The sequence below is a fragment of the Lissotriton vulgaris genome, chromosome 10 (genome assembly GCF_964263255.1).
Source record: "Lissotriton vulgaris chromosome 10, aLisVul1.2, whole genome shotgun sequence".
Lineage (NCBI taxonomy): Eukaryota > Metazoa > Chordata > Amphibia > Caudata > Salamandridae > Lissotriton > Lissotriton vulgaris.
The window spans coordinates 33,030,313-33,042,921 of record NC_141698.1 but is presented as its reverse complement, the minus strand read 5'-3'; the positions used below and the strand labels follow the sequence as shown (position 1 = coordinate 33,042,921).

Here is a 12,609-nt window from a genome sequence, read left to right as displayed (position 1 = left end):
CAAAATGCAATGCATGAAGAAATCAATAAAAAAGAGCGATTTCTTAAAATTCCGTAATTGCGAGTCGCAAATTGCGAGTCGCAATTAAGGAATACCTGCCCATTCATTCCTATGGGCCTAGAGGCCCATAGGAATGAATGGGAAGACATTATCAATTTGCGAATCGCAATTAGCGAATCGCAAATTAAGAATGCGATTTCAATTGTGCAGGGGTGTCCAAAGGACACCCTGTTGCACCCCTGAAATTTATCTGTGCACATATGTTGCACACACACATGGCCTTAGGGCATGTGTGTGCGCAACATGACATTTTGAAAAATGCACTTTAATGCATTTTTCAAAGTTTTTGCAAATTACCATGAAGTTCAACTTCATGGTAATTTGTGAGCCCTAATAGCGAAATCGCTATTTTTTAAACTTTAATGCATTGCATTTAAGGAATCTCAATTTGAGATTCCTTAAATGCAAGTAATCACAATTTTGCGATTTCTTAATTTGAGATTTTTGCATTTGGGATGATGCATCCCATATGCAAAAATACCGGTCACAAAGGGGCAGATTCTGAGAATCTGCCCCTTTGCGAGTGGATTTTACCTTGATGAATCTATGCCTATATCCCTCAATGTACTTTGATGCCCTCTACTCAACTCCTGATCCCTGTTCCTAAAGTTTCACTTGCTCGGGTCAGAGGTCGTTCTTTCCAGGTGGTCACCTCCCATCTATGGAACGGCCTTCCCTGGCCCTCAGACAGGTCCAGAACCTGACCACCTTTAGGAAAAAGCTCAAGATATGGCTTTTCAAACTCTAATCCTTTATGTTGGTCTCTGCTTTTGACGCTCTCTTGTTCTGCGGCTGATATGTGTTTTTTGATTAGCGCTGGGGCTCTCCTGGGAGCAGCTGCGGGCTTTATAAATACCTAATTAATATAACATAACATAAATATATATATATATATATATATTTATGTCTTCTTCTATTCATAGTAATTAGATATTTATATTTATTGCTGTAGTCTGTTTTAGTATTTATACCATTTTGCGTATTTTGCACAATTATGACGTTTACATTTACATATTATCTGCTCAATTTTTTATGTTATTTAATTTTGATAATTATTCTATACTATTTATTGATTTTTAACCAAATCGATATAATTTTATCAAATGCATATATGTGCACAGTCAATATGTTTACATTTGCGATATATATTGCACGTTTGTTATATGTTTACATCTGCATTTTTTGCACAAATACAATTCAGACTACCTCGTTAATATCCTGCATTCATGCAGATATATTTTTCTTATGAAATTGTCAGTAGGGATGATTGTCTCTCAATCTGAATTTATTCAGTATATGAATTATTTGATGGGTTAGCGATATTACTCATTACCCTTCCATTACGAATCGGATAACCATAGACATGTTAAGTAGTATGTTTTCAATGTCTATGATCACATGGTGTTCACTATTGCATTTAAAAAAAATGGCACACATTAGCTAGACTATCTGTGAGCAAGGGCATCCCCCCGAAACGAGTCAGACCGGGGTGCTGTGATGAAATAAAACAACTTTTGCCTGAAAACTTGGGACTCGCCGTGGTTTCTGTTTGCCAGGTACGAGCTGGAGGTGCAGGGCCAGTATTCTTGTATATATATATATATATATCCTGGCTCCTTTTGCACTTGATTCACGCACTCGTACACAGGTGCTGTACTTACGGCAAGTGCTACCGTAAAATATCACGCTCCTCGTCCCCTCTCCCTTTTCAAAGAGACACAGCACTCGCGGGGGGAAAGTCGTAGATTTTATTCCGACTTTCAAACGCACCAGATGCGTTTCGGCATACGCCTTCCTCTGTGGTACAGGGGTATGGCGGACGCGGCCACATTAAATACAAACATGTGATCACTTTTTCAAATTCTTAACATAAACACTAACAAAGGACAAATACCATAGTGTTACACTCCATCATTTGAGCGCCATCTTGTCATGGTGTAGTACTGCAATTCATTCATGCACTTCATTACTAACGAAAGAAACATTTCTTCGATATAGTAAAGAACTCATGATTACGCCCTGTATGGGCACACCAGTGTCTTGCTATCTTGCCCTGTATGGGCTAGAGTGTATTGTATTTGCCCACATTTTCTTTTTTCAAAAACGTGCATCCCCAAATCATAATAATAAAAAATATAAAATATATATATACATACATAAATTTCAAGATCTCAATGAAAGTTTTTCAAAAATCACAGTAATAATTTCATATTTCCTTACAACCTACTAGTTTGCTAATGATCCTATATCCGTTACAGTAACACTTCCAGAATGTATCTTCTAGGATAAAGAGCCCTTTATTCTAAATGTACCGCTAATTCCTCATGACTATTGTGGCCATTCGGCTCTTGGTACAGAGATCTATTATATACCTCGATTCTAATCTGCGTAATTTCATTAATCTATCCCCTCCTCTTACGCTCATGGGAACTTGGTCTAGTGCAAAATAAGATATTAAATCAGTATTGCTCTCATGATACTTCTGAAAGTGTCTCGCCAATGGGTAATTCACATCCCCCTTGTTGATGGCCCTGAGATGTTCTAGTATGCGGATTTTGGTTTGGTGGATGGTGCTGCCTATATACCGCAGCCCGCATGGGCAGATTAAACAATAAACTGTATATGGTGTAGTACATGTTAGGAAATTTCTTATTTTCATGACCTTTTCCCCGATTTTGTATGTCAGCGTCTTTTTACTGTTCTTGCACGCCTTACACCTCCCACATGGGAAAAATCCAGCTGGTGGATCTCCAAAAGGTTTAACTACCGGTTTCACTGTATGGCTCTTGGTGAGGGTATCTTTTAACGCTCTCGCCCTCCTGTAAGTTATCATAGGGCGTGATGGTAGATCTGTTCCAATCACTGGATCAGTTTTCAATAGATTCCAATTTTTTCTCATAATTGCCCGGAGTCTATCCGCCCCCCTAGAATAAGTTGTTATCATTCTAAGAGCATTTATGTTGCTACCCTTCTCTTTGGTTTTCTCCTTTAGTAGGTCCTTTCTGGGTATGTTCCGCACTTTATGTAGGGCCATGTTCAAGATATTATCACCATAGCCCCTTGCCTTGAATCTGGCTACGCTGGCATATGGACTACTTTCAAAGTCTTCATTACTAGTACAGTTTCTTTTAATCCTTAGTAATTCCCTGTAGGGTATACTATGGATTAATCTCGGGGGATGACTGCTCGAGAAATGTAAAATCGAGTTCCCTGCTGTTATTTTTTGGTATAATCTTGTAATCAATTTCCCATCTCTCACCATCACTTCCAAATCCAAATAGTTCACTTTGGTGCAACTTATTTCCGCTGTAAATTTTAAGTTGTACTCATTAGCGTTTAACTTCTCCACATATTTGGTTGCTGTGTCTATTGATCCCCTCCAAATTAGGAAGAGATCATCAATATACCTATACCAGGCTACGATGTTCTGTGTCCATGCTCCATTGTCCTGTGCCCACGCCACATGCTCCTCCCACCATCCTACAAAGAGATTTGCAAAACTCGGAGAGTAACATGTGCCCATGGCCGCCCCAGTTAATTGCTGGTAATGCTGGTCCTCATACAGAAAGATGTTATTTCTTAGACTAAAAGATAACAGTTCTAGCAGCATTTCATTTTGTTCTGTAAATTTCGCTGATCTATTTCCCAAGAAACATTTTATGGCTGCCGTGGTTTCTGTTTGCCAGATACGAGCTGGAGGTGCAGGGCCAGTATTCTTATATATATATAAGGATATATTGGCAGCGTGACCAAGGGCTTTCCGCCCGAAACGCGTCGCTGGTTCTGTTTTTTATTCAATAAAATTCCATCTTGCTGACTTGGATGGTCCGGTCCTCGTTCTTTGCTGGCGTGGAGGCGGTGTCTGCGAGCGCAGAGCAAGCGGAGGAGGAACTGTGTTCATATATATATACATATATATATATATATATATATATATATATATATATATATATATATATAATATATATATATATATATATATATATATATATATATATATATATATATATATATATATATATATATATATATATATATATATATATATATATATATATTCATGCAATAATCAGAGTAAGTGCGCTCTCAGGATCAATAGACACACAATCCAAATACTGATGCAAAACCAAGTTTATTCCACTATGTTTTTCGACTGCATACACAGCCTTGCTCATTTGTACTGAGTGCCCAATAAAAGGAGTGTATATAACATCGGGTTGAAATTAAACAAAACAGAGACAAGGGATTGTAAGTGGCCTACATTGGCGGCCATACTTGAATTGTAAATCCAAATCCAACTTTTCTTTCTCCTGCTCTATTTTAATAACCTACAATGACAAGCAAATAGAATATGTTTATTTTGATCACTCCTTAGCTGAAGAAAAGCTAGAATCTTTCTGCAAGTTTATACACAAGCTGAGCTATTGCAGTTTTTTTTAAAACTGACTTGTATTGAATTGTTTCCAATATCTGTTTGCAACAAATATCTAACAGGTTTTTGATGTTTTTAATTTTGCACAAAAGATTTTATTTATATTTTTTATGTTTACAAACATGCTCGCTCTGTCATATGAAAGTGCTACACACCAAGGTTTTAAGTGGTTTGTGGGAAAGGTGAAAGTCTTATCATGTATTATATGGGATAGAGTACCCCCTGGCATACGTATTAAGGATATTGCAAGTCACCTCAGAGTTGCACAACCTTATAAAAGAACCCAGTCTTCTGCCTCTTTCTTCTATAGGGTTATGGAACTCCTTGGTGACATGCAGTATCCTTATAAAGTATTGCAGGTGGTACTTTATCTCTTATATTATTGTACAGAACTAAAATTCAAAGCAGGACGATGCGTCACATATATTTAAGCATTGATACATTACACCTTCTAGGAGACCAATATAATACATCATTTGCTCAATCACAACACTTTAGTTTAACAAAGTGGGCATGGCATGATGAGGCATTCTCCGGCGTGCGTGTGGAACAGGGGGAAGAGACTGATTCAGCTGTTTGGAGTCGTTAAAAAAGAAGATAGCGAATGTCGGAGATTGGACAATATGGGTCAGTACACAATTTGACTTAGGTGATTATTAATGGAGACTGCTGAACAGGCTGAGTCTCTTTCACTTGCAGAGTAGCTTTCTGGACAACCCTTCTCTTGTCCTGGTTTGATCACAAGGGGTATTGTTCAGAATGAGCTCTTGAGGGTTAGCAAAGACCTCTGTTCACTTTCATATGCTTCCCTCAGTTCCGTTGGCATGCTGGAGTTTTGTGCGAGAAACACATCATCAGCGCGGCCGCCAACATACCCGCACACAGCTCCTCTGCCTAGACCTAGTCCTGAGAGACGGGCAGCTCGCAGCTTCAACATTCAGGTTGAACCTTAGGGGCGCCACGCAGGCCTGATGGTTATGTAGCTCTTGCAAGTTTAGAATAAGGTCTCAAGAGATAATCTCAGTCCTAGGAAGTTCAGCATCCGCAATCCAGTCAACTAAACTGGAGGTGATCTGACCACTTCTTGCATCGAGAGCATGTGGCTGGGAAGTGCACGCTCGCCCTCCTCCCGGTGTGGCTTGTCGAGTCTGGTGGCAATGTGCCACCACAGAAGAAAGCGCTCCTGGAGGGCTACTCTGGTGGCAAACAATGTGTATCACCTTCTACCCATCTTAGCAGATCCTAGTGAAGATAAGCTTGAGGACAAGATTGATTTCCTGACACTATAGATTTCAATGGTCAGAATCCATCTTTTTTCACTTTTGTTTTATAACAGAAAGCGATTGCTGTGATTATCTAGGGGTGCTCATAATGCAGATGCCACACAGGTGATTACGATCACCCCGCTGGCATCCTCTGCAGTGGTCACTAGCAGCATTGAGCATAAATCATTGCACTGTTTGCAAACTATTTCCGCACAAAAAAAATAAACATAAAGGGGGTCGATTAGTGCATTCATTGGAATTGACAGTTAGGGTAAGTAGGTCTCCCGCCCTGCGTGCCCGCTCCTTCCCACGAACTACAAGCAGCCTGGCACTGCCAGGAGCTGGCATAATGAGGTTCTGTGGAGCCCCCACTGAGGCATATCTCATGGAAGACCCTCAAGATTTCCCTTGAGACCACTAGAGATTCTCTGTGGGGTCCCTTATATCATGCTCAAAACTCTAAAAAAAAATGCAGGAGACAAAAATTTAAAAATACTAGGATAGGACAGCATTTGTAATAGTTGCTGGCTTTCTTCCTTCAATCTTATTTATAAATGCCCCTATTTAAACAAGGTATGATAAATGCCCCTATTTAAACGAGGTATGATAAAAGCACTGCCTAGGGACCGTATATGTTAAAACTTAGCAGTGTTTCAGGGAAAAAAACTAAAAGTGGTAATAACAGCAACACTCTATGTAAAAAAGGCTGGATTTCAAAAACACTATGTAGGGCCGATTAAGGGGTTATGCTGGAGAAAGAGGTACAGCTGCAGAAAAGGCATGTGAAGGTTCAATGTGCCATTCAGATGCAAATATATTGGCTCTAAGAGCAGGGACAGATCTAAGTAGACAGACATACTGCCTGTGCACCAGGATAACCTAAACATTAACATTACAAGTGTAGTAGCAATAAATAAGTGTGGTTCAGTAAATAACTCAGTTTACAACTGCAAATGGTAATGGTGAATTATTTAAGTTACCTATCTCAAGTGCTCTTACATTATTAGACTTAAACACTTACCTTCTATAGCTAAGAACATCTATGGGAAAAGCCTCTCGACACAGAGTTTGCCAAGGCAGATGAGCAAGAGAAGAATAAAATATGACATTCCACTCTGTATTTCTGCATCTTATTTTTTCTCATTTTATCAGTATTCATTCACATTTCCTTTTAATTCACAGTATCTACTACTTTTACTATGTTCATGTATGTACATGGAAAAATAGTGACTAGCGCATGGATACCCGCCAGATTTTGTGCTTTATTCAATAGATTTATAATATACAAAATTATATTTGAATTACAGTTAAACAGACAATTGTGTTTTTTTACATTTCTTCAGCACTTTGTTGTACTCAATATCAGGTAGCTGAAGTGTCGTTTTTGATGAATTTATTTGTTTTAGTTGCAGATTAGAATATTCACAGTAGGCTCTTAGTTCAGTCCATAGTGCAACCCCACCAGGAGCAGCCTCCCTGCCGCCCATACTCCAGCCGACACGCCTCACCTCACTGGCACCCAAATGTTCCATTCACTATCACCACACCAACATTCCACGCAGCACGCTCACACTGGCTGAGCAGCTAGGGAGAAAGCAACCGGGAAGATACATAGATAAATATATAATATATAACACACTTGAACCCAAATGTCATCGGCGGTCATGCGCATCCGCGCTCACGCCCACCGTGACTCATGATGGCCGGGGGCCATCATTAGCACGGAAGAGGTTAATTTGTAAAAAAAAAGAAAAAGAAGACAACTGCTGATTGCACCACGCATTGCCCCTGCCACGCTGTCAATGATAGTAGCAACGCAAATAATAACCATCAATCTCCAACAAGTGTGACAATTCGGAATTTTCCAGGCAACGAAAGCTGTAAGAATGGCTTAGGCTGCAGGAAAAGTTAATTTTAATGCATAATCAATTAAGGATTAACTTTTGTTGTGTTCATCTCTAAATTAGCCAGACAGCACCACCTTGTGGCAGACTGTCACAAGTGTCGGTGTTGACAATTAAGTGCTGGTGCCGAGCACCAGACACCACCAGCTCAAATTAAGCACTGAGAGTGACGTCATTCATCGGACACTCCTTTCAGCTAGATCAGTTCCTCATGGAAATACATTTTTGTTAACCAAAAAGCTCTCAACTGACCCTCAAACAAAGTCTGTTTTCTGGACAACAGCAATGTGTTGTTGAGGTTCCTTAATAGGACGGTGTGTGGGGATCAGACGCGAGGAATCACTGTAGCGCCAGCACTTACACTCTCAATCTGTACATCTATTCCATGTGCAGTTTTCAAAATTGGCATTTACTAATTTTTGCATTTTTATAAATGAGTAAAAACACTAAAACAGATTGCTCCATTGGTTTCCATTCGTATTTATAGATTAAAATCAGTAAAGAAAGTGTGCATAATACAGAAAATGAAGATGCCATCAACTTGCAATACTTTGGGAAATCTGCTATTCCCAAAACATTTCTAGTTTATCACACCCAATAGTCATTCATAGTCTGTTCAATGTATCAACAAACCTTATGGAACTGAAGTATAGAAGATTTAAAGTGCTTCTAAAAGCGAGCGAAAGGATGTCACTTAGGGAAGACGGCCGCGTGGAAGACTGCACATTTGCTGCTAATCTGTCCGGGTCAAGTCTACAAATGCACAGTTTCATCCTGATTCTTGCAATTACACTTCCAATGTTGCAAAAATCATCAGCCTCTTCATTTGTGTGAATCATGTTTTTTAGAAAGTTTCCAAAAGCTCATGGAATACCATTTCAAACTAACTCAGATGGAGCTAAATAGATTCATTAGCAAGATGGTAGCAGCAGTGTCAAGGGGTGTCTTCTTGGGCACTAAGCATTTGACTTCAGGTTTCCCATTTTTTTTAGTCCTGGGAGGAGTTTGCAGAGTTTTGCTACGCGGAACTCCGCAAAGTTACAAAAAAATGCTGCGAAGTTCCGCGAGTGGCGGAGTGCAGTGCGAGCTGAAGTTTGTGCTGGTATTCCTACCGCTCTGGTAAAAATTCTACCCAAGCAGCAGCTCGCGCTCTCGAACTTACCATTCGCGATCGCGAACTTACCGTTCACGATCGCGAGCTGGGAAAAACCTCCGCTACTCAACGCGAAGCAAAGTTTTCTGCACTCCTCAAGCTCCGGAGTGCAGAAAACTTTGCAAACTCTGTGAATGGAGCGAAGTTCACCGCCCAGGCCTATTTTTGACTCCACTTCCTTCACTCTATGGAAGGATGACACTTACTCAGATCTCTAGTGCTTCAAACCCTTGCTGATTACTAACCCTGCCAGATGTAATCCCACTTTCCCAGGTGCCAAATAATACTGGCTCCATCAGCCGTTTCCTCCACTGACTCCTGACTCCACTCTGCCCACTCCACTTGAAGATTTGGGGGATATGACTGGCTGTTGAAATCATTCCTATCTTGTGTGTTATTCAACGATACATACAAGCAAGGTGATTGGCTTTTAAAGACTCATGATCAGCCGGGACACTCTTTTTGAGTAGCCGAGCGCTATATAAATAAATAAATAACATAACATAACATAACAGCCGCGGTCCATGCAGGTAACAGCGGTGTGGCAGTGTATGGGGGGATTCCGCGGGACGATACCGAAAGAAAACTAATTATTTATTTAATTTCCCCTCTGCATCGTCCCTTGGAATCCACCCTTCCACGGCCCCGCCGTTGTTTCCTGCACGGACCGCAGCTGCTCATGATTCAACGTGGTTTCCGAGGAAGAGATTTGCAAATCTCCACAGACTTTTAGCAAGATATTTGCTAAGCTTCCCTGTTCCAAAAGCAGGAGGCACTCACTTTACTTCTGGTACTCAGCCATTTGAATCAGAGCCATTCCAACATCAGACAAGATTTACTTTTTTGAAAAATATGTAATAACAACCAGGCCATGAATACCAATGTAGATGCTCAGCCTTGAGAAACAATGTCTTGTGGGATGCTATCAGTTTCACTGCATGTTTTGAATTTTATTGAATTGACTTACAGTGGTTCTAGCTTTTATTGCAGAAGGTCTGAGTAACATAGACATTTGTAGATGTGTGCCACTGAAGCCATTGACTTCTGTGGGTCAGCACCACTCCTTATATTTTTAGTTTAGGAAAAATAGCCCTTAGCTGCCTGGGGGTTAGCTGCCCAGTTGGTGGCAGCAATATGTACTTTTATGAGAACTAGATAAGGTACTCTAGGGAGATGCCTACTCACTGACCAATAACAAAAACATAGCGAACAAAAGTAATCAAGCCTGGTTCCAACAAGGCGTGCATAGGATGGGTTGTGCGTGAGGGAACGCCTCAAAGTCCACATTTTGGTGAGTATGTTACCTCAAAGAGTTCGCATCTTCTGAACCAGATTAGGGCAGGTTTTGGGATTCTTCGGAGGCAGGAGGTTGATATTTTACCACAGGCTTTTTCTCCAGGTGGAGCAACTCAATTGTATGAAATTGGACTGCTGATAAAAGATGTGTTATTTGTCCCTCTCAGCCAACTGTTCCTTCCTCCATTAAATCCTGGCATTGATGTCAAGCATAAGGGATCTCATTAGCAGAAGAGTACTTTGAAAGTGAAGATTGCAAGTTGAGAATTGGAACTTGGAAGACAACCCCCAGCCCCTTGTATGGACCACTTCCTGCGGTAAGCGAATTTACTGCTTTCATGTCATGCAGCAATCTAGTGACTGTCTACTGAGCTCCATGGGTCAGTGAAGCTCCACCGAAGGACAGAAGTAATCTTTAGGGATTACCTGCGGATGAATTTCAAATCTTTGAGGAGACAGTGTGGAGGTATTTTCCTGCTTTGAAAGTCCTTGATGATGCATCAGATACCTTTCCACCCCGGGGTCTATCGCATTTTACGATGAGAGTATTGTGACAGAAACCGCAAAGCAGTTGAGACGTCAGACATCCGGAACCCGGCATATGCCGCGCTATGAGGTCTCTTTCTGCTCCAAAGACCTCTTCCCTTTTGGATTGTAAAACCTGGATGGACAGAAAGAGAGAGATGGAATTTACACAGGTAGGACTTCTTTAGATTTTCCCAGGAAGGCTGCAAAATCATCAGCTCTTCTGCACAGTGAGGCTGTGGGAACTGCTGAGGATCTCAGGGGTGAGCAGTACAGTGTTCCCTTCTTAAACACTTCCAGGGTGTGTGTGTGGGTTGTGAGTACAAAACAATGTAGGGACATCTGGTCCCTGCCCACTATTTATCCCTGAGAACAGCCATGGTTAACACTTCCCTAGTAACATAAGAGACATACACTTTTGATGTAGTGCATTAGACACCTAATTGGTGGAACCAGTAGATGAGGTCTCCCTGTGACAAAAGTCGCCTGGTAAGTACGTATAATCATAAACCTATATGACCCATGGTAAACAATGGTATTATGATATTCCATATGTAAAGATCTGCGTTCTCTCAGTGTTTCCGCTTCACCTTTGCTTGGGTCAGCAGCGACTTCCACACTGGAACAACACTTTGTGTAAATACCACCGCCTACCTTATGAAAGTAGGAACCACGCGAGCACTTAAATGCTTTATGCACGAATGTGTATTAAGTGCTCACGTTTATGGGATCAGGGTAAAAAGAATTTGAATTAAATAAAGAAATTAATTTCAAAACTGTATATTTTCAGGTGAACTTACAACTAAAACAGATGTACATTAATATTTACAAAAGGCAAGTGGGGCGCCTATACTATGAGATCAAAGCTTATGTAAAAGTATAGACTCCAATAAATAAATGCTGCTTCAGGAAACCAGTCAAACTAATTGCTACAATCAATATATAATCAAAAGCATTCAGAGAGCCCATTAACTACATAGGGATAAATATGTACAATTCTACGCTATAAGTCATTTTTAAAAATAGAAAGATTTAGGGGCAGATGTATCAAGATACCTATTTGCGATTCTCAAATAGCGATTTTTTGAGAATCGCTATTTGAGAATTGCAAAATGGTATGTATGTAAAAATTCGCTCTTTTTTAGCGATTTCTTAAAATTCCTTAATTGCGATTAGCAATTTGCTAATCTCAATTAAGGAATAATTTCTCATTCATTTCTATGGGCCAGGAGGCCAATTGGAAGGAATGGAAAGTTATTCTCAATTTGCGATTCGCAATTTGCTAATCGCAAATTGAGAATAATTTCAAGGGTGCAGGGGTATCCAAAGGACACCCTGTTGCACCCCAGAAATTAGCATGGGTGCACATGTGGTGCATATACATGCCCTAAGGGCATGTATGAGCGCCACATGGCACCTTTACAAATGCCAAAAAGTGCTTTTGTAAAAGAATTCACAAATTACCACCAACTACAAGTTTGTGGTAGTTTGCGATTTCTTAAGAACAAATTGCTAATTTGAAATGCTTGATGCATAGCATTTAAGGAATCGCAATGTGCGATTCGTTAAATGCTTACGCAAAATTAAGGAATCACAAATTTTACGATTCCTTAATTTTGCTATGCATTTTGCTTCATACATTCCAAATTGCGAGTCTTTAGTCGCAAACGCTGCTTTTTTGCGAATCGCAGCGTTTGCTACTAAAAATTACCTTGTGTGTGTGTGTGTGTGTGTGTGTGTGTGTGTTACATGAAACTAAGAAACACAAGTTATCGCTTCCCTTTCCTTCTATATTTTAAGTTTAACTTCTGTTACTCTGTTTGCTTTAGAAAATGCAAGGCATTCTCCCCCTAAAGACTCAACGTATCATTTTTTTTTTGTAAATATTTGCAGTCACTTGTTAACAAACTGGTGTGGCCCTGAATGTCAAAGACAGAATATCGTGGTCTGTAAATATCGATAAGAAAATATTGA

The 12,609-nt window shown here is 40.2% G+C and overlaps 1 protein-coding gene across 1 annotated transcript in view; it reads right to left on the bottom strand.

Moving 5' to 3' along the window:
- Positions 1 to 8,121: 8,121 nt before the first annotated feature.
- Positions 8,122 to 12,609, bottom strand: part of LOC147684427 (NACHT, LRR and PYD domains-containing protein 3-like) — a 105,428-nt gene continuing 100,940 nt past the window's right edge. Inside the window, exon 11 of the mRNA XM_086940358.1 lies at positions 8,122 to 10,771. Within this exon, the coding sequence (XP_086796484.1) occupies positions 10,720 to 10,771 (52 nt within the window). The 3' untranslated portion in view covers positions 8,122 to 10,719. The remainder of the gene's footprint in view (positions 10,772 to 12,609) is intronic.